The 25863-nt window shown below is 41.9% G+C and overlaps 1 protein-coding gene across 7 annotated transcripts in view; it reads right to left on the bottom strand.

Annotated features, from left to right (window-relative positions):
* rabgap1l (RAB GTPase activating protein 1-like) overlaps nt 1-14068 on the bottom strand; it is a 164956-nt gene extending 150888 nt beyond the window's left edge. For 3 of the 7 annotated variants that reach the window (XM_036977902.2, XM_036977904.2, XM_036977903.2), the window contains exons 1-3: nt 13683-14068; nt 3169-3400; nt 1937-2129 (exon numbers count right to left, since the gene is read on the bottom strand). In XM_036977902.2, the coding sequence (XP_036833797.2) occupies nt 1937-2129; nt 3169-3306 (331 nt within the window). In that variant the 5' untranslated portion in view covers nt 3307-3400; nt 13683-14068. Of the gene's footprint in view, nt 1-1936; nt 2130-3168; nt 3401-4417; nt 4567-7007; nt 7083-13682 lie in introns of those variants that run through there. The other 4 variants (XM_090235302.1, XM_090235304.1, XM_090235303.1 and 1 more) reach the window with 2 other exon arrangements.
* Between the last annotated feature and the right edge of the window lie 11795 nt (nt 14069-25863).

Raw genomic sequence — 25863 nt, 5'->3', positions numbered from 1 at the left:
AATGACAAACTCCGAGGACAGAAAAGGCTTTAAAACACTCAGATATAGCACCCGCCATGGCAGCAGGGGGGCAGTAAATCCCAGCAACATATAAATGTGTTCTGGTTTATGGACACATCTACAACCAGGACCTCAAATTTCTTGGGAACACGAAATATTTAGAGATTGAACGCAATGAAATTTGATTTTACATATATGGCCACTCCTCCCCCAATCTGTCACATCTAATATAATGTTTAATGTGTTATATCAAAAATCTATATTTATGTTATGTCATACTGTGTTTAAAAGTACCATGTATGTAAAATGTTAATGTAACAAAATAACAGTGAAAACTAAAACAAAGTACTTTTGTACAGAGGACAAACCACAATGCTAGTCCTCTGTAGCTGAGGAAGCCACTTGTGGAAAGAGGAAGTCATGTCTAACCTGTGCTTTCTCACTCAACAACAGGATGTGAAACAATGAGGACAGAACAGCAGCACCTGGAAATGCACTGCTGACTTGCACACCACCAGGTTGGACTGAAGAAGAGAATTTGTTCTCAAATAGATACACGACATGCATCTTATAACAATGCAACTGTATTTTATAGCCTGTTGCTGTAGATGGGTTGTGTTTTGGTTAGCCAGCCCTGTGACACAGTACCAGTGCACGTTGACCTCTACTTGTCTGTATGGCCAGTACAGTACACTATGATACTACTAAGTAACAATTGATGATAAGATGACATTGTGTATCTTTTCTACTGATTTTACCTACTGCACATAAAGCATGTGAAACTATTCTTCAAATCATGTAGCTATGATAAAATGTTATTCGACATTGAGGTCACCAGAGCAGCCAGCAAAAGCCTATACAGTACCAGTCAAAATTTGGACTGAACTACTCATTCAAGGTTTTTCCCTTTTACTTATTTTCTACATTGTGGAATAGTAATGAAGTCAACAAAACTATGAAATAACACATATGGAATCGTGTAGTATCCAAATAAGTGTGAAACAAATCAAAATATACTTTATATTTGAGATTATTCAAATAGCCACACTTTGCCTTGATGACAGCTTTGCACACTCTTGGCATTCTCTCAACCAGCTTCATGAGGTAGTCACCTGGAATGCATTTTGATTAACAGGTGTCCCTTGTTAAAAGTTCATTTGTGGAATTTCTTTCCTTCTTAATGCGTTTGAGCCAATCAGTTGTGTGTGAAAAGGTAGGGGTGGTATACAGAAGATAGCCATACTTGGCAAAAAGAGAAATGATAGTCCATCATTACTTTAAGACACGAAGGTCAGTCAATCCAGAACATTTCAAGAACTTTGAAAGTTTCTTCAAGAGCAGTCGCAAAAATCAAATCAAATTTGCTCTGGACACTACGCTGACAGACACAGCAAACCTTCTTGCCACAGCTCGCATTGATGTGCCATCCTGGATGAGCTGCACTACCTGAGCCACTTGTGTAGGTTGTAGACTCCGTCTCATGCTACCACTAGAGTGAAAGCACCGCCAGCATTCAAAAGTGACCAAAACATCAGCCAGGAAGCATAGAAACTGAGAAGTGGTCTGTGGTCACCACCTGCAGAACCACTCCTTTATTGGGGGTGTCTTGCTAATTGCCTATAATTTCCACCTGTTGTCTATTCCATTTTCACAACAGCATGTGAAATGTCTTGTCAATCAGTGTTGCTTCCTAAGTGGACAGTTTGATTTCACAGAAGTGTGATTGACTTGGAGTTACATTGTGTTGTTTAAGTGTTCCCTTTATTTTTTTGAGCAGAGTATGAGACATTTTTCTTCTTTTTTTTAAACAATCTATATAGATATATTGATATGGCATGTCTGATTCTGTCCATTGAGATGCTCATGCGTTAACTTTTCCATAGATCACAGACTGATTCATTGCCCTAAGGGGTGAGAGGTGTAGTGCCGACAGTACCTGCAGGTGTTGGGTCCAGCGCAAAGCCCTGGGGTCGTGTCTGTGGACCAGGGGCTATGGAGGTCAATGACTCCTGAAAAGCCTCTGTTCTCTCCTCTGCTACTTCTCCTCCACTAATCTCCTCTTTCACCACGTCGTCATCCAGCACCTCCTCCATGGCTCTCTCCAGCTGTTCGTTCCCATTGCAGGACATCTGAGGAAAGGAAGGAATTGAGAGGTGAAACCCTGTGTAGTGTATGCCGTCTCAGCCACTGCCTGTCACCAAGGAAATACCCCAAGGCTCAATCCTAGGCCCCACACTCTTCTCAATTTACAACAACATAGCTCAGGCAGTTGGAAGCGCTCTCATCCATTTATATGCAGATGATACAGTCTTATACTCAGCTGGCCCCTCTCTGGATGTTGTGCTTATAGGACATCACTGCACTGTATACTCCTCTGTAAACTGGTCATCTCTGTATACCCATCGCAAGACCCACTGGTTGATGCTTATTAATAAAAAACCCTTAGGCCTCACATCTGAGCCCTCATTCTCAACACCCATTCTGCCAGTCAGATTCTGTTAAAGGTCTCCAAAACAAACATCCCTGGGTCGCTCCTCTTTTCAATAAGCTGCAGCTAGCAACTGGAACGAGCTGCAACAAAGACTCAAACTGGACAGTTTTATCTCACTTTTCAAAGACTCAATAATGGACACAGAGTTGTGGCTGCTTTGTGTGATTGTTTGTTTGTTTTCTCAACCTTCTTGACGTTTGTGCTGTTGACTGTGCCCAATAATGTTTGTACCATGTTTTGTGCTGCTACCATGTTGTGTTGCTACCATGCAGTGTTGTCATGTGCTGCCTTGCTATGTTGTTGTCTTAGGTCTCACTTTATGTAGTGTTGTGTTGTCTCTTGTTGTGATGTGTGTTTGGTCCTATATTTTATTTTGTATTTATTTCCATCCCAGGCACCCGTCCCCGCAGGAGGCCTTTTGGTAGGCCGGCAATGTAGATAAGAATTTGTTCTTAACTGACTTGCCTAGTTAAATAACAATTAAATAAAAATAGTGTGTGAACTAGCCTGGCTTTCAGAAGAGACAATTGCTTTCTAGTAGAATTAATTATATAGGAATAATCAATAGAAGTAATCCTTTTGCTATAATTATGTGTGTGTGTGTGTGTGTCCATGTTTTGTCTGTGTGACTGATCAAATGAATAGATAAGTGTGTGAGTGTTGTGGCGGAGGCCCACCTTGAGTCTGGGCTTGCCCTCTGAGCCCGAGGGGGATCCTCCGGCGGACGGCTGCACCAGCACAAACTCCTCGCTGGTGACAGTGGCCACGGATTCGGTGGAGCCGCTCACTTTGCCCAGAGAGGAGGTGTCGTCCATGGTTAGCCAGAAGCCCCAGGGGCCAGCGCTCTGCCCCTCTGTCCGCTGCTTCACCTCACAGTGCCCTTCTGCTCAGCCTCCTGCTGCTGCAGCCCTGAATGAAACACAACACATGCATTTCAGTACAGTTGGATTGTAATTATGGTATAGAAAGCGTATAGCCCAGGCCTAGCCTACATAGGTCTAACATTACGCATTTAAGAAGGGAGTAACCTTCAGTTTGTCACATCATGACAGTATCCAGTGAAGAAGCATTATCAAATGAATTTCCAATTATTACCTTACAGGAGTAACCAAGATGCTAGAAATACAGATCAAACGAGACTCACTGAATCATATTAAAAGTGAACGGGTCAATTTGACAAGTCATCCCACAAATCACCAGTCACCTAGGGAAAGGCCTAATTTAAAACTGGAGTGGAGGGCATCCTGCCTAAGCTGACAGAGTACCCAAGCCTGACATTTCCGTCCCTCAAAGCCCTATATCTGAAATAGATATTGTCGATTCAGCAGTCAAATTACACTTAGGTCTAACATTTGCTGACCTCAAAACTCACTGAAGGAAGCCTATCAGTTTAACTAAAACAGGCCTTGGCTCTTCACTTTGTTTTGAAGATGTAGAGGATAATGACTCCATGTTTGAGGACTGCATCGTTTTTTTCGGCTCTTACAAGAGCTGTAGGATAAACATAGCCTTGTTGTTTATCCTGACACTCACATCTTGACAAGATCAAATCAAACCTGGTTCGGGTGACCAATGTTGTGGCTGAGCATCAGTGGTATCGCCCACAAGAGTTATGATCGGAATACGTTGCCGAGAGACAGTGCACTGACGGAGTAAAAATATATTTCAAGTCTGTAACTTGCTTTACAGTAATTCCAAAGACCAGGCAGGAATAGGCTTTTAGAGAAATGCTGAACCGAAACCTTACACAGCCTAATGTATAAAAACAATTACATGTCATATGAAGCTTATCAAGAATACGAGCCGTGGTCTCACACTGTAGTCATGGCCTTGCTGGTTTTTCAACTCAAAGACCTGTTACGGTGCCTGTTGAGTGAAAAGCAGTGTTGTTCTAATACAAAGACCTTACTCTGAAGACATATTTACCTTGAAATTCAGCAGACGCAGCGACAGCCAGGAGTTGTTAATAGCCTGGTAGAGTGAAGCCACTTGGTTGCTTGTTTGCTAACAAGTTTACTAGCCAGTAGCCACCTAGGCCAAACCAAGTGTAACATGTGGAATAAGCTAGCCTATGTGAAGCGATTGGGTCCTTAACCCTTACTAGTGAAACAGCGAGCTCACACACACACACACACACACACACACACACACACACACAACTGTGGCTGCAGAGTCATGTGCTCCCATCACACTCATTCAATTACATCCATTAAAAACTGCAGAGGGGTAAAAGGATGAATGTTCCCAGTTATATGCAATTAAAGTACCGAGATTTTTAAAAGATTTGACGAGGCCTAACCTATATCAAAATGCTGTAGGTATTCAGTGCTCAACTGTTACAGCAGTGTGACAGGTTAGGACAACTCGATTTACTCTTATAAAATGTTAGGAACCGTTACAAGCAATTTAACCTGTAGGCCTGTCTCTTATCTGTGACTGTGTTGCCCTTGTTATGCTGAGCACAAGTATAGAAAGTGAAAGGGTTTTGGCACTGCCATTGACCAGTCCTACATTTTGCCCTGGAAGCTTTAGCAAACAAGTCACTTTTACATGATCTGTCAAGGCTACTCACTTACACAATTTTTAAAAAGACAGGATTGTATGTGCAATCCTGTCTACACACCTTAATATTTTTCTGCGCGATATGGAATGTTAATTTAGGAGCACCAGTACGCCTAGAAAATTGATGTGTTCTAGCTTTATTACCTCAACTATCTTTCATTGTGGTTCCAAATTTATTTTTGGGCGCTTCAAATGTTTCTACTTAGGTACACACGTGCTCCTTGTAAAGAAAGTCTGCGTAGTGCCCTGATGATATTAGGCTCGCCTTTAGACAGTTGGCCTCCTCTGTAGGCCTAGTTTCAAACTTGTCTGTGTGTGGTTACCTGAACTAACAGCTTCACAAGTTCACTCACACATTCATTACTGCACACACAGTACAAGCTATCTAGAGGGTCAAATCCAGGCCTTTGCTACAGTAGGCCAACTACCCATCTTACATCGTTCACTACAGTTTAGACCTATACTTACATTAGGGAGTGGTGAAAACAATTGACATCAATAGACCTTACCACATAAGACAACACTTGAGCCATTTAACTAGTCTAACTGGTTGTGTGGGCAGAGGTTTCCTTTTAGTTTCTGCCTTACAGGTGAAACTGCCTCCTTGTACTGCCCCAATAAGACAAGAAGCACTAAACCCAAAACGTTCATCGGTTACACCCATTTAGGCTAAGGTGTTGATCATTAGGTAAGCTAGATCATCCAATGATAGCCCACGCTTCAAATGCACATGACTAATAGAGCTAGGCAGCCATAGTTGCAAGTACAGGGACAAATTATACAAAGATTAGTCATCTAGCCTAAACATTTCACTCGGTTTTGGTTATCAGAACAAAATAAAACCAAAACCGTTCCCTAACAAATTTGGCCCATGGGTGGTTTTATTAGGCTTCTGTCTAAAACGATTGAGCTGATCCATCTAGGTTATTCAAGGCAAGTCTAAATCCTTTTAGGTGGGGCAACAACTTTTCATTGGCCTTGCATCCCTATCCAGTTGTGATATATATATATATATATATATATATATATATATATATATATATATATATATATATATATATATATATATATATATATATATATATATATATATATATATATATATATATATATAGATATAGATATAGATATAGATATAGATATAGATATAGATATATATATATATCTATATCTATATCTATATCTATATATATATATATATATAGATTTATTTTTTCCTTTATTTAACTAGGCAAGTCAGTTAAAAACATATTCTTATTTACAATGACAGCATACCAAAAGGCCTCTTGCGGGGACGGGGGCCTGGGATTAAAAATAGGTTAAAAAAAATATAGGACAAAACACTCATCACAACAAGAGGGACAACACAACACTACATAAAGAGAGACCTAAAACAACAATATAGCAAGGCAACACAACATGAGAACATGGTAGCAGGACAAAACATGGTAGAAACATTATTGGGCACAGACAACAGCACAAAGGGCAAGAAGGTAGAGACAACAATGCATCACACAAAGCAGCCACAACTGTCAGTAAGTGTCAATGATTGGGTCTTTAAATGAAGAGATTGAGATAAAACTGTCCAGTTTGAGTGTTTGTTGCAGCTCGTTCCAGTCACTAGCTGCAGCAAACTGAAAAGAGGAGCGACCCAGGGATGTGTGTGCTTTGGGGATCTTTATCAGAATGTGACTGGCAGAACGGGTGTTGTATGTGGAGGATGAGGGCAGCAGAAGATATCTTAGATATGAGGGAGTGAGGCCTAAGAGGACTTTATAAATAAGCATCGACCAGTGGGTCTTGTGACGGGTATACAGAGATGACCATTTTACAGAGGAGTAGAGTAGTAGAGTACAGTGGAGTAGAGTGCAGTGATGTGTCCTATAAGGAGCATTGCTGGCAAATCTGATGTCAGAATGGTAAAGAACATCTAGCCGCTCGAGAGCACCCTTACCTGCCGATCTATAAATGATGTCTCCGTAATCTAGAATGGGTAGGATGATCATCTGAATCAGGGTTAGTTTGGCAGCTGGGGTGGGGTGAAAGAGGAGCGATTACGATAGAGGAAACCAAGTTTAGATTTACCCTGCAGCTTTGATAAGAGAAGGACAGTGCACCGTCTAGCCATACTCTCAAGTACTTGTACAAGGTGACTACCTCAAGCTCTAAACCCTCAGGGGTAGTAATAACACCTGTGGGAAGAGGGGCATTCTTCTAACCAAACCATGACCTTTGTTTTGGAGGTGTTCAGAACAAGGTTAAGGGTAGAGAAAGCGTATTGGACACTAATACCATACCCAAACACCATCGTGCACAAATTGATTTTGTCCCCCCCCCCACACCAAACGCGATCACGCAGGTTGAAATATCGAAAACTCTGAACCAATTATATTAATTTGGGGACAGGTCAAAAAGCATTAAACATTTGTGGTAATTTAGCTAGCTAATTTGTCCTATTTAGCTAGCTTGCTGTTGCTAGTTAATTTTTCCTGGGATATAAATGTTGAGTTGTTATTTTAGCTGAAATGCACAAGGTCCTCTACTCTGACAATTAATCCACACATAAAATGATCAACCAAATGGTTTCTAGTCATCTCTTTCCAGGCTTTTTCTTCTTTGGACTTTATATGGGAATTGGCATCTAACTTTCATAGTATTACCACGACGACCGACCGAACTCAGTTCATGAGTATCTGCTTCTATAAACCAATGAGGAGATGGGAGAGGCAGGACATGCACTTGCACTAAAATAGAACTGACTTCTATTTAAGAGCTAGGCAACGCAGACGCTCGTTGCACGCGCGAGCAGTGTGGGTGCAATGATTGAATAACATGTATGTGTATAAATGGAGGAGAGCTTCCTGCTGCCTGAGCTATGTTGTTGATGTAAATTGAGAAGCACGTGGGGCCTAGGATTGAGCCTTGGGGTACTCCCTTGGTGATAGGCAGTAGCTGAGACAGCAGATGTTCTGACTTTATACAATGCACTCTTTGAGAGAGGTAGTTAGCAAACCAGGCCAAAGACCCCAATACTCCTTAGTCGGCCCACAAGAATGGAATGGTCTACAATATCAAAAGCTTTGGCCAAGTCAATAAAAATCGCAGCACAATATTGCTTAGACTCAAGGGCAATGGTGACATCATTGAGGACCTTTAAGGTTGAAGTGACATCCATAACATGAGCGGAAACCAGATTGCATACCCAAGAGAATACTATAGACATCGAGAAAGCCAGTCAGTTGATTATTGACAATTTCTTCCAACAGTTTTGATAAACAGGGCAAAATAGAAACAGACCTATAACAGTTAGGATCAGCTTCATCTAAGGATGGGTAAAGTCTGTCTAAAGCTCAACAGCCCGGGGCTATGACATCATCCGGAGTTCCTGTGGAGAGCGAGGCTTGCTGCTTGGTTACAGCAACTGGTGACAGCAACTTTCCTGCCTCTGGGAAATAAGTTGCAGTGAAGTGGGGAACACACAGGTCTGTCACTTCTGCATGGCCTGCCTGACATCAGTTGACTAAGAGTGCATCTTCTAGCTAGAAAACAGGGTGAGAAACAGAAACCTCAGAAGGAAAGGAAGAGGGTAGACCGAGTGCGTAAGCATTTGAGCACTGCATGTAGCTTTTCTCCAAGCAGCGTTTTTGCTTCCAAAGAATAGCAAACTACTGCTGCTAGGCCCATGTACTTAAAATAGACGAATATTAGGGTACCATTTCTAGTTGTAGGTTAAGCTACATAATGTTGAGACCTCCCTAATAATAACTTTTCAGCTGGTTTGCACAACATTGTTCAGTCTTGGCTCATGACTTTATACTATAACCCTTGACCAAAGTGATGTCATTTAAGCCTAAACTTGAGTTGTCTGCCTGTGTGTGTGTGTGAGAGAGGCACTTTGCAACTGTGGTTAACATTTAAAGGGCTACTTCAAGATGTTGGCAATAAAGCCCTTTTTCTACTTCCCCAGAGTCAGACGAACTCATTTATACCATTTGTCTGTCTCTGCATGCAGTTAGAATTAAGTAGCTAACTAGCGTTAACGCAACTGCTAACTAGCATGCTAGTAGATACCATAGACGTCAAGTCATTGTGCTAATGCTAGTTAGCATTGGCTTGCAAAACTACCTCCAACTTTGTTTATACTGGATGCAGATACATAAAAACGGTATTGATGAGTTAATCTGACTCTGGGTGAAGTAGATAAAGGGCTTCATTACCAAAATCCCGAAGTACCCCTTTAAAATGCAAACACATCAGGTGCTGCAGAAGTGTGAACCTACAGTACAGTAGCTAAATGTCTCATGTTCAGTAGAATAAACAACTCCACTACTGTATTTGTTATTCTGGTATAAGGTCACTAAGACTTGTGAAATAAGGTTGTATGCACTGCACTACCTGATACAGTCAGGGTGCTGAGGTAGCTCTATAGAGCTTGCCGTCCTCATGTATACAGTTAACAGTAAGTACAGTTCTTATACAGTAACATTCTGTCTTAGCTCATAACATTGGAGAAGAGTTCTAGTTAAGGATGAGGCAAATGACTACCTGTTTAGCACCATGTGTTCCACATTGGAAGGTATGTACGTAATCTGTAGACTGTTCTGATTAGGAGGTCCTCGTTTGCGTCGGCGAGCAGTGCACAAGAAATAACTAAATCCAATTGTTAGAAGCTAACAATTGGATTGCCCCCTCCAAATAAAAAACAAACATGGATGTCAATGTCTGCGCGCATACACGCCACACTGCCCATATTGCGAGGCTGATTAGCTAGGGCAAACTGGTGTAAAACACAAAACGGTGTGCGTGCAAAGCGAGAACAGCATGGAGTCCATGTTTGGTTTGGATAGAATTTATTATTTCATGAGCACTGCTCTGTGATGAAAACAAGGACATCCTAATCAGGACCGTCTACCGTTGATGGATATAGGCTTGGATGTGGGAAAAGTGTCGCCAAGCAACCATAGGCACAGGGTGGCAAATTACTTGCAAGGTGGGTGGGTATATGTTACCAGACCCGAGTTCAACTCAGGTCTAAAATACAGCACCTACGGTGGCCTAGTTTATCTTCGGATTAAATGATCTCATAAATGTCATCTTAAAATGACATGCCTACACTACAGACTGTTTTTGCAGTTTATAGTGCATTCTCAGCTGTGTATGACAACTCTCCTCCCATGAGCTAGCTACTAAACGACAGACGGACAATGTAGAAAGTTACCATCAATGTCTAGAAGTTTCAGTGAAACTAAGCTAAGTATAGGTGTGGAGGTTTTATGAGTATCTCAGTAGAGGTTTTCGGCTGTTAGTTTCACCCACGGTTGCATGTAAACTACAATTCCGATTCTGCGTTTCAACATTTAGGGGAACGGCAATCATTGCTTGCAATACGGTTTTCGAAACATATGCCCCTTATCTTTCATATCGGCGAGATAGAACCTTACAAATACAAAAATATACACTTAGCTAGCTACTGTGCCAGATTTACACAGATCCATATTCTGTGTGTACTCTTCCTCCCCAGATATGCTTAAATGTTATACACAGGTGTTCTGAGCAAGATATAAGTTCTGTTTGAATACCCATACTAACATACTGTATACTACATACTTAATGAGCATATACTACATACTATTAGTTTATTTTAGTATACTCTAAATTAACAGTATCCTTTCAGTTGAGCGTACTTGCGCTTCACTTGTCTACCAGAAGTTATTGCTGTTGCTATGCAAACTCTACTAGCTTGTTAGCATGGCAAATTACTAGCTAGACATTTTACGACTTCAGGTGTGTTATTAAATTCAATCTGGAGTGCCAGAGTGCGCTCTTGATGTACGTAAATTCAGAGCATTTTCAGATTGTTCGTTTGTAAATTCAGACCGTTTCGCTCTCGGAGCATTCAGAGCGCACACTGCCAGGCAGTCACAAGCCAACTGGCTAACTATCGTTTAAAAAAAACGATTCAAATTCAACACAAACCTTCAAATAGGTATGTAATGACACATTATAGCAGCGTTTAGGTCATATAATTGATTCTGTTGGAAAGGGGAGAAATTGTGCTTTACAATGGTATTGACATTACAGTTGATCTGGAAGTATTACGTTTTGGGGCGCTAAAATAAGGGCAATTGTACGGACCAGGGCGATGTACGAGTTTACGTGGGTTTACGTTACTTCCAGACACAAATGAGAGAACACCTCACTCTGACCATTTTACTCAGCATAGCAGAGCTGGTTAGGCTGTTTTCATGTTATCCAGAGTGTTGGTGACCGTAACTGTGCAGCTGGCAACAATTTAATGACGTTTTTTGCCGCCGTTTTACAGACAGCCATATTCAACTGGTGTTGAGTGTTCATAAATACATCAGTTATTCTGTGCTCTGGCACACCTACTCTCAGACGAGAGTGCTCTGAAATCGCAGTAGATAACCCGTGTGAATTTACGAACACACCTGAATGTCCATTGAGAACGCAAGACTATACCACTTAGTTCAACTAAGAATGACGGGAATAATCAAGTCAATAAAAGTTGGGTAGTTAGAGAGCATATAGCTAATATACTGGCCAGTTTGATGCATCAGTGGCCAAGTAACGTTAGGTAGCTGGCTAACATACCGGTACATAATGCAGTAATGATATAACGTAAACTCACAAACACGTACATCGCCTTGGTCTGTACAATTGCCCTTATTTTAGCGACACAAAAACGTAATACTTCCAGATCAAATGTAACGTCAATACCACTGTAAAGCACAATTTCTCCCCTTTCCAACATAATCAATTACATGACCTAAACACTGCCCGTTACTGCATAATTCAAGCAGGCAATGAACCCCGTCGGGTCTTTTTAAAAATGGCGGGTGAGGAAACGAAACTAATGCGTGATAGTGAGAAGGAGAGATGTCGTGTGGGAAATTAGCTTTTTTTTCACTCGATCTGTCCAACTTATCACCTTATCGCCTCTAAAATGTAAATAAAACACTATAAAGAGTTTATATAATGTGTCATTACATACCTATTTGAAGGTTTGTGTCGATTTTGAATCGGGTTTTTAAGGCGGTGCTAAAGTGATCATAGAAGTAAACAGAGGCTTTGAGAATGATGATCGCATGCAATGACGACGCAAAAATGACTAGGTTACTGTCCATTTCTTGTTTTTAAAGGATGAGAGAAGTGCTACACCTGGTGGAAAGAGATTGTAAGACAGAAATAGTTGCTTTATGCGTGCTGTACGTTACGACATGACACGTCTAGATGTAACGGAGGGTCCGTTTTTTCAACTTTTCTCCAATACTATAGATCCATTACCATGTCAATCAACGCTTGAATAGAAACCTAGTTCACACTCCCGATGTTGAAGTCAACACAGTCGCTACAGTCCCATTAGTTTTCTTTGTAGCCTCATTTGAATGTTACCGTTGCGCACATTTGTACGGAATGGGGCGAGTTTAAGTTACTACACGGGTGGTAAGGAGAGCGTAGCTAAGAAATTGTCAGCCAACATAATGCGTAAGGTAACTTATTTGAAAAGTCATTACATTGCAAAACATTTTCTTAACATTTGTCATAATTAGATAAAGCAATGAATTACTGTTCACTGTCGTTGGACTTGGGCTGCATATTTTCCTGAATTTCTTCAAATCTGAAAACGATGTGAAGCCACGCCTATTTTCTGAAGAATTGCATTATGGGCCCTAAAAGCACAGAAATAGTGTCCACTGCTTGTATACTTTGTATTTTGGCGAATGTAGTACGACATCCGGGAACTTTCGGCATACTAACTATATCCATACTATATACTCAATTTAGGTCACAAATAGTACGGTTGGTATGAGTATTCGACACATATAGATAACACAGGTGGTCAGCTCGGTCTCCTGTAAACAAGGGCTGTAGTAACATGAAGATATGGCCGTGTGGGAACACTAACCCTATAAAAGGTGTAGTAATTTAAATAACCTTTTGTGATTTCTCGTAGATTTTAAAAGATAGCTATCTACGTTCCTTGTGTTTCCAAACCCGTACCTTAAGCGATGCATGTCAACGTTTTGAGCAAGCGTTGGGGACCTAAACAAACGCCCCCGGGAATAAGACACCTTCATCAATAGGAGCTAAAGCTAACGTTAGCGTCTATACTAAGTTAGATAACTAGCTAGCTAGCCTCTCAAAACTAATAAACTAGCCATTAAGCTAGCAAGTACCTCGTATAAAAGCATGCCACAATTGTGAGGTTGCAAGCTAGCGACGTTACATTTTGATGTATTAGCGAAAATGACAGTTTAACACTTAAGATATCATGCAGCGTGAATGTAAAATCAGGGCAGTCACAACATAACGTTAGCGTCATTTGTGAAAGCACACATACTGGGCAACAGGACGTGCCTGCTGGCTATCTGTGCTAGCCAATGAGGAGGTATAAAGAACTAGCTAGCCATGCTAATGGTTTGGCTAACGCTAGCTAGCCTGCGAATGACTCAAAACAGCTCACCCACCAAATGTAAGTGGTGAATACTCGCGCAAGAAATAAAGTAAAAACAAAGTCACAACTAAAATGTCAGTAAGAATATCATATTGCCATTTTCATCACACGCAATTGTCGAAGCTAAATGTCTTCAGAAGGTAGATAACTTACTTGTTTAGAGTGACCGCCTCCGGAGGAGTAGCTGTCAAGTTGCAGCAGCAAGACAAGCACTGTGAAGCACACACACCTGTGTGACGCTAGCTACGATAAGAATTAGTGATTTGCCTTAAAAATAAAAGTCCACATTTGAAAGTGATTCAAACAGATACGAATAGTGGAATCATGCCATATTTGGACTGCGTAATGCTAAACAACGTCGGAATGTTACATAAATTCAACTAAATACAATAATTAGTTCATTTGACACAATACAAGTAAAAATCTGTTGAAATCGGACAGTGGATGTTTTAGACTTTAGAATTGTATTGTGGGCACACTTACAGTATATGCACTGAACAGCCTAACCTATGGTTGTTGCACCCATGAAATGGTGTATCAGCCTACTCAGTGACACTCGCATAGCACAACTGTGAGTTTACACACATATTAGCGTCTTAGCTTTTATTGCAGGGATCACCTTTCCAGTCAGTCCATTGGGTGTATTATTATTAGGCCTTTATTTCAACAAGGAACACAGACTGAGACCGAGGTCTCTTTTACAGCTGGGCCCTGCATGTACATGTTTACACATACAGTTTAGGTGCAATGATTAAGAAACTAAACAAAACTATCACAGATAACACAAAAAAATACAACAGCAGAGTATTACATTTACACACAGGTTATTCCCCTAACAGCACAAGAACTTGCATTACCCGAAACAGTTACAAGCAGTACAAAAATAAAAATCCTCCAATAAACATTTTAAATGGGCAAGGGGGACAAGAGTCTCAAGTTTACGTTTAGTCTGCAGGCTATTCCATAGGCAAAGAGTGTAACAGGAAAAGGCAGCCATACCCAACTCTGTGGAAATCACATGGCCCTCAAGTGTAATCCATGCTTGAGACCCGGTTTTAGGAATTCTAATTCTAATATTGATGAGTGATGATAAATAAGAAGGTAGCTTATTCAGAAGTGCTTTATAGACAAACACGAGAGCGTGTTGTTCTCGTCTCACGGACAACGAAGTCCAAACCACATTTTGATATAAACCACAGTGGTGAGTTCTGTAGCTAGCACCCATAATAAACCTAAGTGTGCAATGATAAGTAGCATCCAGCGATTTAAGTGTTGATGCTGTAGCATGCATGTAGGTAATATCCCCATAATCTATAACAGACATAAAAGTAGCTTGCACAATTTGTCTTCTATTTGTAGGGGACAAGCATGTCCTGTTTCTATAGAGGAAGCCTAGCTTGATTTTTAGCTGTTTACAAAGTTTGTGAATATGCATTTTAAAAGACTGTTTATCATCCAAACATATCCCTAAGTATTTAAATGCAGAGACCTGATTCATTCGAGAACCATCTAAGCTCGTAAGTGCAAGTGTATTTTTAACCAACTTTTTGAACATATTAAAAATCATAAAATGTGTTTTCTTTGCATTTAAAACAAGTATCAGCTGTATAAAAGACCCTTGTAATATCTTAAAATCTGTCTCCAATAGTGATAATGCTTGGTCAGCCGTTGAAGCGATAGAGTACATGAGTGTCATCAGCATATAAATGAATTTGACACTTTCTTATCTCATCACCGATATTGTTTATGTAGAGAGTGAACAGTAATGGACCAAGCCTTGTGGGACCCCTTTAACCAACTCCAATGGCTCCGACTGGATGCCGTCGACTCTAACAGCCTGACTTCTATCCTTTAGATAGTCATGAAACCAACGACAGGCATCCAATCCCAGTCCTATTGACGACAGCTTATCCAAAAGTATCGCATGGTCTACAGTGTCAAAAGCTTTAGACAAATCTATGAACAAGGCGGCGCAGTACTTTCTATTATCTAGGGCATTAGTAATATAATTTACAACACGTACAGTGGCTGTAACAGTACTATGTTTAGGTCTGAAGCCAGATTGATTACTAGAACAGTTTAAAAAGATTGTAGTTCCCTATTCACCAATGACTCTAGAATTTTAGCCAAACAGGAGAGCTTAGAGATGGGCCGCTAATTATCCAATTCACCACCATCACCTCCCTTGAGGAGTGGTGAAACAAAAGCTGTTTTCTAAGATTTAGGAATCTTCCCTAGGACAAATGTTTGATTAAAGATATGCGTCACTGCATTAGCAATAATAGGTGCCACACACTTGAGTAAATATGGATCCAGATTGTCAGCGCCTAATGATTTCTTAGAATCTATAGCAGATAGTGCAGATAAGACCTCATCTTCTGTGACTTTTTGAAAATTAGAAACCGGCTTACTGTTTTCCACATTAGTATTAGGCATTCATGTTGAGCTTTTTAAACGGTGAGGTTTTAGCCCTGAATTCTGATTGGTATATCAGACTGTATACCACGGGAATGACAAAACGTTTAGTTTCACTGCTCGAATTATGTTTCTAACCAATTTATAATACCAATAAGGCTCCTCTCGGGTTTGTGATATATGGCCAATATACCGCGGCTAAGGGCTGTGTCCAGGCACTCCGCAACAAGAACAGCCCTTAGCCGTGGTATATTGGCCATATACCACACCTCCTCAGGCCTTATTGCTTAGGTATAGCCTAGCCTATGGATGTTGCATAGCCAACTCAATGACACTCACAGAACACAATTCCAGTCAGTTTGTTGGTTATTTTAGTGTCACTGAGTAGGTTGATACTCCATTTCATGGGTGCAACATCCATAGGTTAGTTAGGCTGTGCAGTGCATTTAAGTATTCCCCAATGCAATTCTGGAGTGTAATACATCCACAGTGCAATTACAACAGATTTTTACATTTCTGGTGTCAAATTAACAAATTATTGTTTTATGTTGAATTTACATAACAGTATTCCGACCTTGTTTAGCATTATCTAGTCAAAATATGGCATTTCCACTTACTCTATTTGTGTCCGTTTTAAATCCCTTTCAATTGGTGACTTTTATTTTGAGGGCGAACCTCAAATTCCACTATTGTGGCTAGCTTCACATATGTGTGAGGTACAGCTCCTCCGCGAGCCCACCGGTTCCATGCACGTTCACGGCGCAGTCACTGCTCCAGGCGCAAGGCACGAGAGCGAGCCCGTAGTCTTGGTTTTATTGCACCCGTTTCATTCGGATGGTCAAAGGTGGTGGTGTGATGTACTCAGTGGCGATTTGAGCATGTAAATCTTGTTGGGGCAAACAACCAAAAATGTTGGGGATGCATGCCAGCAAAGCCACAATATATTAATTGCACTATAACGGTGACAAACTGTGCACACAAACTGTTAGGGCCTACATAAAGCTGTCACAACAGCAGTCCCAAAACTGTTACACCTGACTATCAGCGGAGCCTTGTTTGGCAGCAAAACAGTAAATTCAGCCTCATTTACTGCCTTTAAAAAAAAACATAGCTGATATGGCTGACTTGCTTAAACAAATGTGGTTTCTACTGACAATTGAGCTGTATGGCATAATGGGACGACAAGCAAATAAGAGGCAATCCATTAGTTTGATTAAGACAATGTGCGAGCTAGGACAAATGTAGTCAATATAACTATTTGTTTAGCACTTTTGAAATGTACAGTAACAGAATTCAGAACATGGGCCATTCTTAGTGTTCTCCCTGTACACCAAGTCAGAACCTTTTGATAAATAAAGGGGTCATATTTGCAGCTAATGAAATCTCTTACAATATTCGATGATTACATTTCTCTAAAACTGGTTATAGGCTACATGTGCACCACTAAGTCAGAAAGTAAGTGAAATTAAGAGGGGAAAATAGACAAAATTATTAGGTTGAGGCACATGGGCTACTAACAGCTTACTACACAACATACACTTAGTATTCATTTCTTAGCCACAGTATAAAATCAAATCAAATCAAATCAAATGTTATTTGTCACATACACATGGTTAGCAGATGTTAATGCGAGTGTAGCGAAATGCTTGTGCTTCTAGTTCCGACAATGCAGTAATAACAAGTAATCTAACTAACAATTCCAAAACTACTGTCTTGTACACAGTGTAAGGGGATAAAGAATATGTACATAAGGATATATGAATGAGTGATGGTACAGAGCAGTATAGGCAAGATACAGTAGATGGTATCGGGTACAGTATGTACAAATGAGATGAGTATGTAAACAAAGTGGCATAGTATAGTATAAAGTGGCTAGTGATACATGTATTACATAAGGATACCGTCGATGATATAGAGTACAGTATATACGTATGCATATGAGATGAATAATGTAGGGTAAGTAACATTTATATAAGGTAGCATTGTTTAAAGTGGCTAGTGATATATTTACATCATTTCCCATCAATTCCCATTATTAAAGTGGCTGGAGTTGAGTCAGTGTCAGTGTGTTGGCAGCAGCCACTCAGTGTTAGTGGTGGCTGTTTAACAGTCTGATGGCCTTGAGATAGAAGCTGTTTTTCAGTCTCTCGGTCCCAGCTTTGATGCACCTGTACTGACCTCGCCTTCTGGATGATAGCGGGGTGAACAGGCAGTGGCTCGGGTGGTTGATGTCCTTGATGATCTTTATGGCCTTCCTGTGACATCGGGTGGTGTAGGTGTCCTGGAGGGCAGGTAGTTTGCCCCCGGTGATGCGTTGTGCAGACCTCACTACCCTCTGGAGAGCCTTACGGTTGAGGGCGGTGCAGTTGCCATACCAGGCGGTGATACAGCCCGCCAGGATGCTCTCGATTGTGCATCTGTAGAAGTTTGTGAGTGCTTTTGGTGACAAGCCGAATTTCTTCAGCCTCCTGAGGTTGAAGAGGCGCTGCTGCGCCTTCTTCACGATGCTGTCTGTGTGAGTGGACCAATTCAGTTTGTCTGTGATGTGTATGCCGAGGAACTTAAAACTTGCTACCCTCTCCACTACTGTTCCATCGATGTGGATAGGGGGGTGTTCCCTCTGCTGTTTCCTGAAGTCCACAATCATCTCCTTAGTTTTGTTGACGTTGAGTGTGAGGTTGTTTTCCTGACACCACACTCCGAGGGCCCTCACCTCCTCCCTGTAGGCCGTCTCATCGTTGTTGGTAATCAAGCCTACCACTGTTGTGTCGTCCGCAAACTTGATGATTGAGTTGGAGGCGTGCGTGGCCACGCAGTCGTGGGTGAACAGGGAGTACAGGAGAGGGCTCAGAACGCAACCTTGTGGGGCCCCAGTGTTGAGGATCAGCGGGGAGGAGATGTTGTTGCCTACCCTCACCACCTGGGGGCGGCCCGTCAGGAAGTCCAGTACCCAGTTGCACAGGGCGGGGTCGAGACCCAGGGTCTCGAGCTTGATGACGAGCTTGGAGGGAACTATGGTGTTGAATGCCGAGCTGTAGTCGATGAACAGCATTCTCACATAGGTATTCCTCTTGTCCAGATGGGTTAGGGCAGTGTGCAGTGTGGTTGAGATTGCATCGTCTGTGGACCTATTTGGGCGGTAAGCAAATTGGAGTGGGTCTAGGGTGTCAGGTAGGGTGGAGGTGATATGGTCCTTGACTAGTCTCTCAAAGCACTTCATGATGACGGATGTGAGTGCTACGGGGCGGTAGTCATTTAGCTCAGTTACCTTAGCTTTCTTGGGAACAGGAACAATGGTGGCCCTCTTGAAGCATGTGGGAACAGCAGACTGGTATAGGGATTGATTGAATATGTCCGTAAACACACCGGCCAGCTGGTCTGCGCATGCTCTGAGGGCGCGGCTGGGGATGCCATCTGGGCCTGCAGCCTTGCGAGGGTTAACACGTTTAAATGTCTTACTCACCTCGGCTGCAGTGAAGGAGAGACCGCATGTTTTCGTTGCAGGCCGTGTCAGTGGCACTGTATTGTCCTCAAAGCGGGCAAAAAAGTTATTTAGTCTGCCTGGGAGCAAGACATCCTGGTCCGTGACTGGGCTGGGTTTCTTCCTGTAGTCCGTGATTGACTGTAGACCCTGCCACATGCCTCTTGTGTCTGAGCCGTTGAATTGAGATTCTACTTTGTCTCTGTACTGGCGCTTAGCTTGTTTGATAGCCTTGCGGAGGGAATAGCTGCACTGTTTGTATTCGGTCATGTTACCAGACACCTTGCCCTGATTAAAAGCAGTGGTTCGCGCTTTCAGTTTCACACGAATGCTGCCATCAATCCACGGTTTCTGGTTAGGGAATGTTTTAATCGTTGCTATGGGAACGACATCTTCAACGCACGTTCTAATGAACTCGCACACCGAATCAGCGTATTCGTCAATGTTGTTATCTGACGCAATACGAAACATCTCCCAGTCCACGTGATGGAAGCAGTCTTGGAGTGTGGAGTCAGCTTGGTCGGACCAGCGTTGGACAGACCTCAGCGTGGGAGCCTCTTGTTTTAGTTTCTGTCTGTAGGCAGGGATCAACAAAATGGAGTCGTGGTCAGCTTTTCCGAAAGGGGGGCGGGGCAGGGCCTTATATGCGTCGCGGAAGTTAGAGTAACAATGGTCCAAGGTCTTTCCTCCCCTGGTTGCGCAATCGATATGCTGATAAAATTTGGGGAGTCTTGTTTTCAGATTAGCCTTGTTAAAATCCCCAGCTACAATGAATGCAGCCTCCGGATAAATTGTTTCCAGTTTGCAGAGAGTTAAATAAAGTTCGTTCAGAGCCATCGATGTGTCTGCTTGGGGGGGGATATATACGGCTGTGATTATAATCGAAGAGAATTCTCTTGGTAGATAATGCGGTCTACATTTGATTGTGAGGAATTCTAAATCAGGTGAACAGAAGGATTTGAGTTCCTGTATGTTTCTTTCATCGCACCATGTCACGTTAGTCATAAGGCATACGCCCCCGCCCCTCTTTTTACCAGAAAGATGTTTTTTCCTGTCTGCGCGATGCGTGGAGAAACCTGTTGGCTGCACCGCTTCGGATAGCGTCTCTCCAGTAAGCCACGTTTCCGTGAAGCAAAGAACGTTACAGTCTCTGATGTCCCTCTGGAATGCTACCCTTGCTCGGATTTCATCAACCTTGTTGTCAAGAGACTGGACATTGGCAAGAAGAATGCTAGGGAGTGGTGCGCGCTGTGCCCGTCTCCCGAGTCTGACCAGAAGACCGCCTCGTTTCCCTCTCTTTCGGAGTCGTTTTTTTGGGTCGCTGCATAGGATCCACTCCGTTGTCCTGTTTGTAAGGCAGAACACAGGATCTGCGTCGCGAAAAACATATTCTTGGTCGTACTGATGGTGAGTTGATGCTGATCTTATATTCAGTAGTTCTTCTCGACTGTATGTAATGAAACCTAAGATGACCTGGGGTACTAATGTAAGAAATAACACGTAAAAAAACAAAAAACTGCATAGTTTCCTAGGAACGCGAAGCGAGGCGGCCATCTCTGTCGGCGCCGGAAGTAGAACACATCTCCCTGGCATACATGGGGAATCCACTATACGGAGAGTGGAAGCTTCACCCGGAGATAGCCAATCAGGTTTGGATGCACTTCAGCATTCCAGCAGTGGATCTTTATGCATCAATGGAGAATATTCAGTGTCCACTGTTCTTTTCCCTGAGGGATCGGAATGCATAGATGGGAGTTGGTGCACGAGTAGACACGCATCCTCCTGTATGCATTCCCCCCACTGGCCCTGATTTCCTCCACCCTAGCTAGGGTGTGGGAGAAGGGGCCATCGCTCATACTAATTCAGTGCTAGAGCCTCATCCACCAGGTCACATTATAATTGTACATGGAAAGTGTTTGAGGAATGGTGCGCTAAATCACAGACCGTGCCATTACAGTGCTCTGTCCCAGGAATCCTGTCGTTTCTACAGGAGCTTTTTCTCCTATAAAGGTATGTCTACAGCTATTTAGGCTTGTCATGTGGGTTTTGGGAGCACGACAGTGGGGCAATGATAAAATAATTTAAATATTGAAAAATAATGATGAAATAATTCCACTCTGAAACCTTATAACTGTATGAAATTGATTAGAATCATACAATTATAATCTGATGATGTGTGTAGTTTTAGTCAGAATTAGATTCAACAATGTATCTGTATAGTGGAAAAACAAAGACTGTCTGAGCAAGGCATAGCTTTGGATTTGAACTTGTATGTGTGTGCCGAAGAAAAAAAACGAGAACAGTTAAACTGTGTTTGGACCGACCTGCCTGTGAGGAATTTATGATAGCATAGGGAGGTCTTCTCAAGGTTTCCCTAATCTCGGGGGAATGGAACTGTCGGCTGGGTAGTGATACACAGTGGTGAGAACTATGGAGAAGGATAAAATTTCACCTACTGTTTGTGTGGAAGTATGTGCGCAGCTATAAAATGGATGTCTTTGTATAATAGACTTTAGAACATTCTCTGAATAAACGGTACTAATCTTTGCCTAATTATTATTACACCCATGGTCTTACAAACCTCGGGGATCGGTCAAAGCTATTGATTGATAGTTATTATCATTGGGATTGAAAATTCTCATGACAGGCAATACCCCCTTGTTGCCCGTTTTATGAAGGGTGCAGATCGCTTGTGTCCGGTGTCCAAACAGCTTGCCACGTCATTGGATTTATCAATTATTTTGGATGCTCTATGCCAATAGCCTTTTGAGCCCCTGGATCAGGTGGCGCTGAAGATGCTTTCATTTAAGACCGCGCTATCACAAGCGTGTAATTGACATTCAGAAACTCTCGATAAACTCATCATGCGCACAGTTTGCACCCGGTAACAATAGGGTAACATTGCGGCTTAACCCCACCTTTACCCCTAAGAATATTAACCCTTCTTTGATGTGTCTTCCCCTTGAGCTGGTAGCTTTTTATCCCCCACCGTTTTCCTCTCCGGAACATCAACGGTTGCATATGTTGGGTCCAGTACGCGCTTTGCGGATGTACATGGACAGGACTAAGGGATTCAGGAAATGTGATCAGTTGTTTGTTTCCTGGGCAAAACCTCTCACAGGTAACGCACTCACTAAACAACGTCTCTCCCACTGGATAGTGGAGGTTATTTCTTTGGCCTACACAAGTAAGGGTCTTCAGTCTCCTGCTGGCCTACCGGCCTATTCCACTAGATCAGTGGTTCCAAAACCCCTTCAAACATTCAACCACCAGCTGCATACCCCTTCTAGCAGCAGGATCAGCACATTCTCAAATGTTTTTTTACCATCATTGCAATCCTGCCACACACACACTATACGATGCATTTATTATTAACTTCTTATGGCTGCAGGGGCAGTATTGAGTAGCTTGGATGAAAAGGTGCCCATTGTAAACCGCCAGCTCCCCAGTCTCAGTTGCTAATAAATGCATATTATTATTAGTATTGGATAGAAAACACTCTAAAGTTTCCAAAACTGTCAAAATATTGTCTGTGAGTATAACAGAACTGATATTGCAGGCAAAACCCTGAGGAAAATCAAAACAGGAAGTGGCTTCTATTTTGAAAACTCCATGTTCCATAGCCTCCCTTTGCTCCATTTAAAGGGATATCAACCAGATTCCTTTTCCTATCGCTTCCTCAAGGTGTCAACAGTCTTCAGAGATAGTTTCAGGCTTTTATTTTGAAAAATGAGCCAGAACGATAACATCGCGTCAAGTGGTCACATGAGATTTGCTTGCACAACTGAGTTTGGACAGCCATTGCTTTTCCCTCTCCTACTGAACAAGACATTTGCGGTTGATATATTATTGATTATATATTTTAAAAACAACCTGAGGATTGATTATAAAAAACTTTTGACATGTTTCTGTGGACATTATGGAAACTATTTGGAATTTTCGTCTGCGTTGTCGTGACCGCTCTTTCCTGTGGATTTCTGAACATAACGCGCCAAACAAACGGAGGTATTTTGGATGTAAAAATTATCTTTATGGAACAAAAGGAACATTTGTTGTGTAACTGGGAGTCTTGTGAGTGAAAACATCCGAAGATCATCAAAGGTAAACAATTAATTTGATTGCTTTTCTGATTTTCGTGACCAAGCTACCTGATGCTAAGTGTACTTAATGTTTTGTCGTGCGATCGATAAACTTACACAAACGCTTGGATTGCTTTCGCTGTAAAGCATAATTTCAAAATCTGACACGACAGTTGGATTAACATAAGGCTAAACTGTGTTTTCCTATATTGCACTTGTGATTTCTTGAATATAAATATTTTTAGCAATATTCATTGAATGTAGCGTTATGCTATTCAGTGGTTGTTGATGACAATTAATCCCGTTAATGGGATTGCAGCCATAACAAGTTTTAAACATAAGAATGAGTGAGTGAGTTTTTGTCACAACCCGGCTCGTGGGAAGTGACAAAGAGCTCTTATAGGACCAGGTCACAAATAATCAATAATATATAATAATCAATAATTTTGCTCTTTATTTAGCCATCTTACATATAAAACCTTATTTGTTCATCAAAAATAACTCTGCAACGTTGGGTTGTATTGGAGAGAGTCTGTCTTAAATAATTTTCCGCACACAGTCTGTGCCTGTATTTAGTTATCATGCTAGTGAGGGCCAAGAATACACTCTCACATAGGTAGGTGGTTGCAAAGGGCATCAGTGTCTTAACAGCGCGATTTGCCAAGGCAAGAAACTCAGAGGGCAGCCCTATCCAGAAATCTGTCAGTGGCTTCTGATTAAATTCAAATTTCACAGAACCCCTTGTTATAATTTTGATGATGCTCTCTTGTTCAGATATCTATCGGTAAGTGGACTGGAGGCAGAGCATGAAAGGGATAACAAATCCAGTTGTTTGTGTTGTCCGTTTCGGGAAAGTACCTGCGTAATTGCGCACCCAGCTCTATCACGTTTGACATTGTCCGTAAGCTTAAGCTTAAGCTCATTTGCACACAAAAAAATCATACAATGATGGAAAGACCTGTGGGTTGTCCTTGTTAATGCAGACAAAAAAGACCTCCAACTTCTGAATCATAGCTTCAATGTTGTCCAGCACATTGAATATAGTTGCGGAGAGTCCCTGTAATCCTAGATTCAGATCATTCGGGCGAGAAAAAACATCACCCAGATAGGCCAGTCGTGTGAGAAACTCGTCATCATGCAAGCGGTCAGAGAAGTGAAAATTATGGTCAGTAAAGAAAACTTTGAGCTCGTCTCTCAATTTTAAAAAACGTGTCAATACTTTGCCCCTTGCCCCTTTTGCCCCTTTTTGTATGTTGTAAAAGCGTTACATGGTCGCTGCCCATATGCAGAAAAAAAACAATAATTCAGGGGCCTTGCTTTAACAAAGTTAACCATTTTCACTGTAGTGTCCAAAATGTTTTTCAAGCCGTCAGGCATTCCCTTGGCAGCAAGAGCCTCTCCGTGGATGCTGCATTGTACCCAAGTGGCGTCGGGAGCAACTGCTTGCACGCGCGTTACCACTCCACCTGGTCTCTCTGTCATGGCTTTTGCGTCATCAGTACAGATACCAACACATCTTGACCACCAAAGTCCATTTGATGTCACAAAGCTGTCCAGTACTTTAAAAATATTATCTCAGGTTGCCCTGGTTTCCAGTGGTTTGCAGAAGAGGATGTCTTCCTTAATTGATCCCCCAGAAACGTAACAGACATATACCAGGAGCTGTGCCAGGCCCACCACGTCTGTTGGCTCATCCAGCTGTAACACATAGAATTCACTGGCTTGTATGCGAAGCAGTAATTGTTTCAAAACATCTCCTGCCATGTCGCTGATGTGTTGTGAAACAGTGTTTGATGAAGTCATTGTCTGTACAGTTTTTTGGCCTTTTCCCCCAGCATTGTACCAGCCATATCCGTGGCAGCAGGACGAATTAAGTCCTCCACAATAGTATGGGGCTTGCCTGTCCTAGCCACTCGGTAGCTCACCATATAAGACACTTCTAGCTCCTTATTATTAATGGTATCTGTTGCTTTTATATGTCTTACTACTTGAAAGTTGTCTTTATTCTCGCTCAAAAAGCTCCCGTGGCTTATTTTTCAAGATGTCATGTTTCGTTTCTAAATGTCTGCGCAAGAGTGAAGGTTTCCTGCAAGAGAGTAATGGTTAATGTGATTGGATGTTAATTATTTGGCTAGGCTACCTGTGTTTGACATTGTGTTGTTATATAGCTGAACACTAGATGGTTTAACTTTATTTTTGGCGGTGAAACGAGGCTACTCAGGCGAGAAAGAACCTCACCCAAATGTATAGCCCCGTTGGAAAATATAAATGCACTGTCCACCAAAGAAAGCACTGAGCTAGGCTGAAATGCCTGCATTTTGGTGCTGCCTTAAGAAAGAAAAGAAAAAAAGAGACCATG

The sequence above is a fragment of the Oncorhynchus mykiss genome, chromosome 5 (genome assembly GCF_057628025.1).
Source record: "Oncorhynchus mykiss isolate SJ-2025 chromosome 5, ASM5762802v1, whole genome shotgun sequence".
NCBI lineage: Eukaryota > Metazoa > Chordata > Actinopteri > Salmoniformes > Salmonidae > Oncorhynchus > Oncorhynchus mykiss.
The sequence above is the reverse complement of the archived record's forward strand: the minus strand, read 5'-3'. Positions and strand labels throughout refer to the sequence as shown.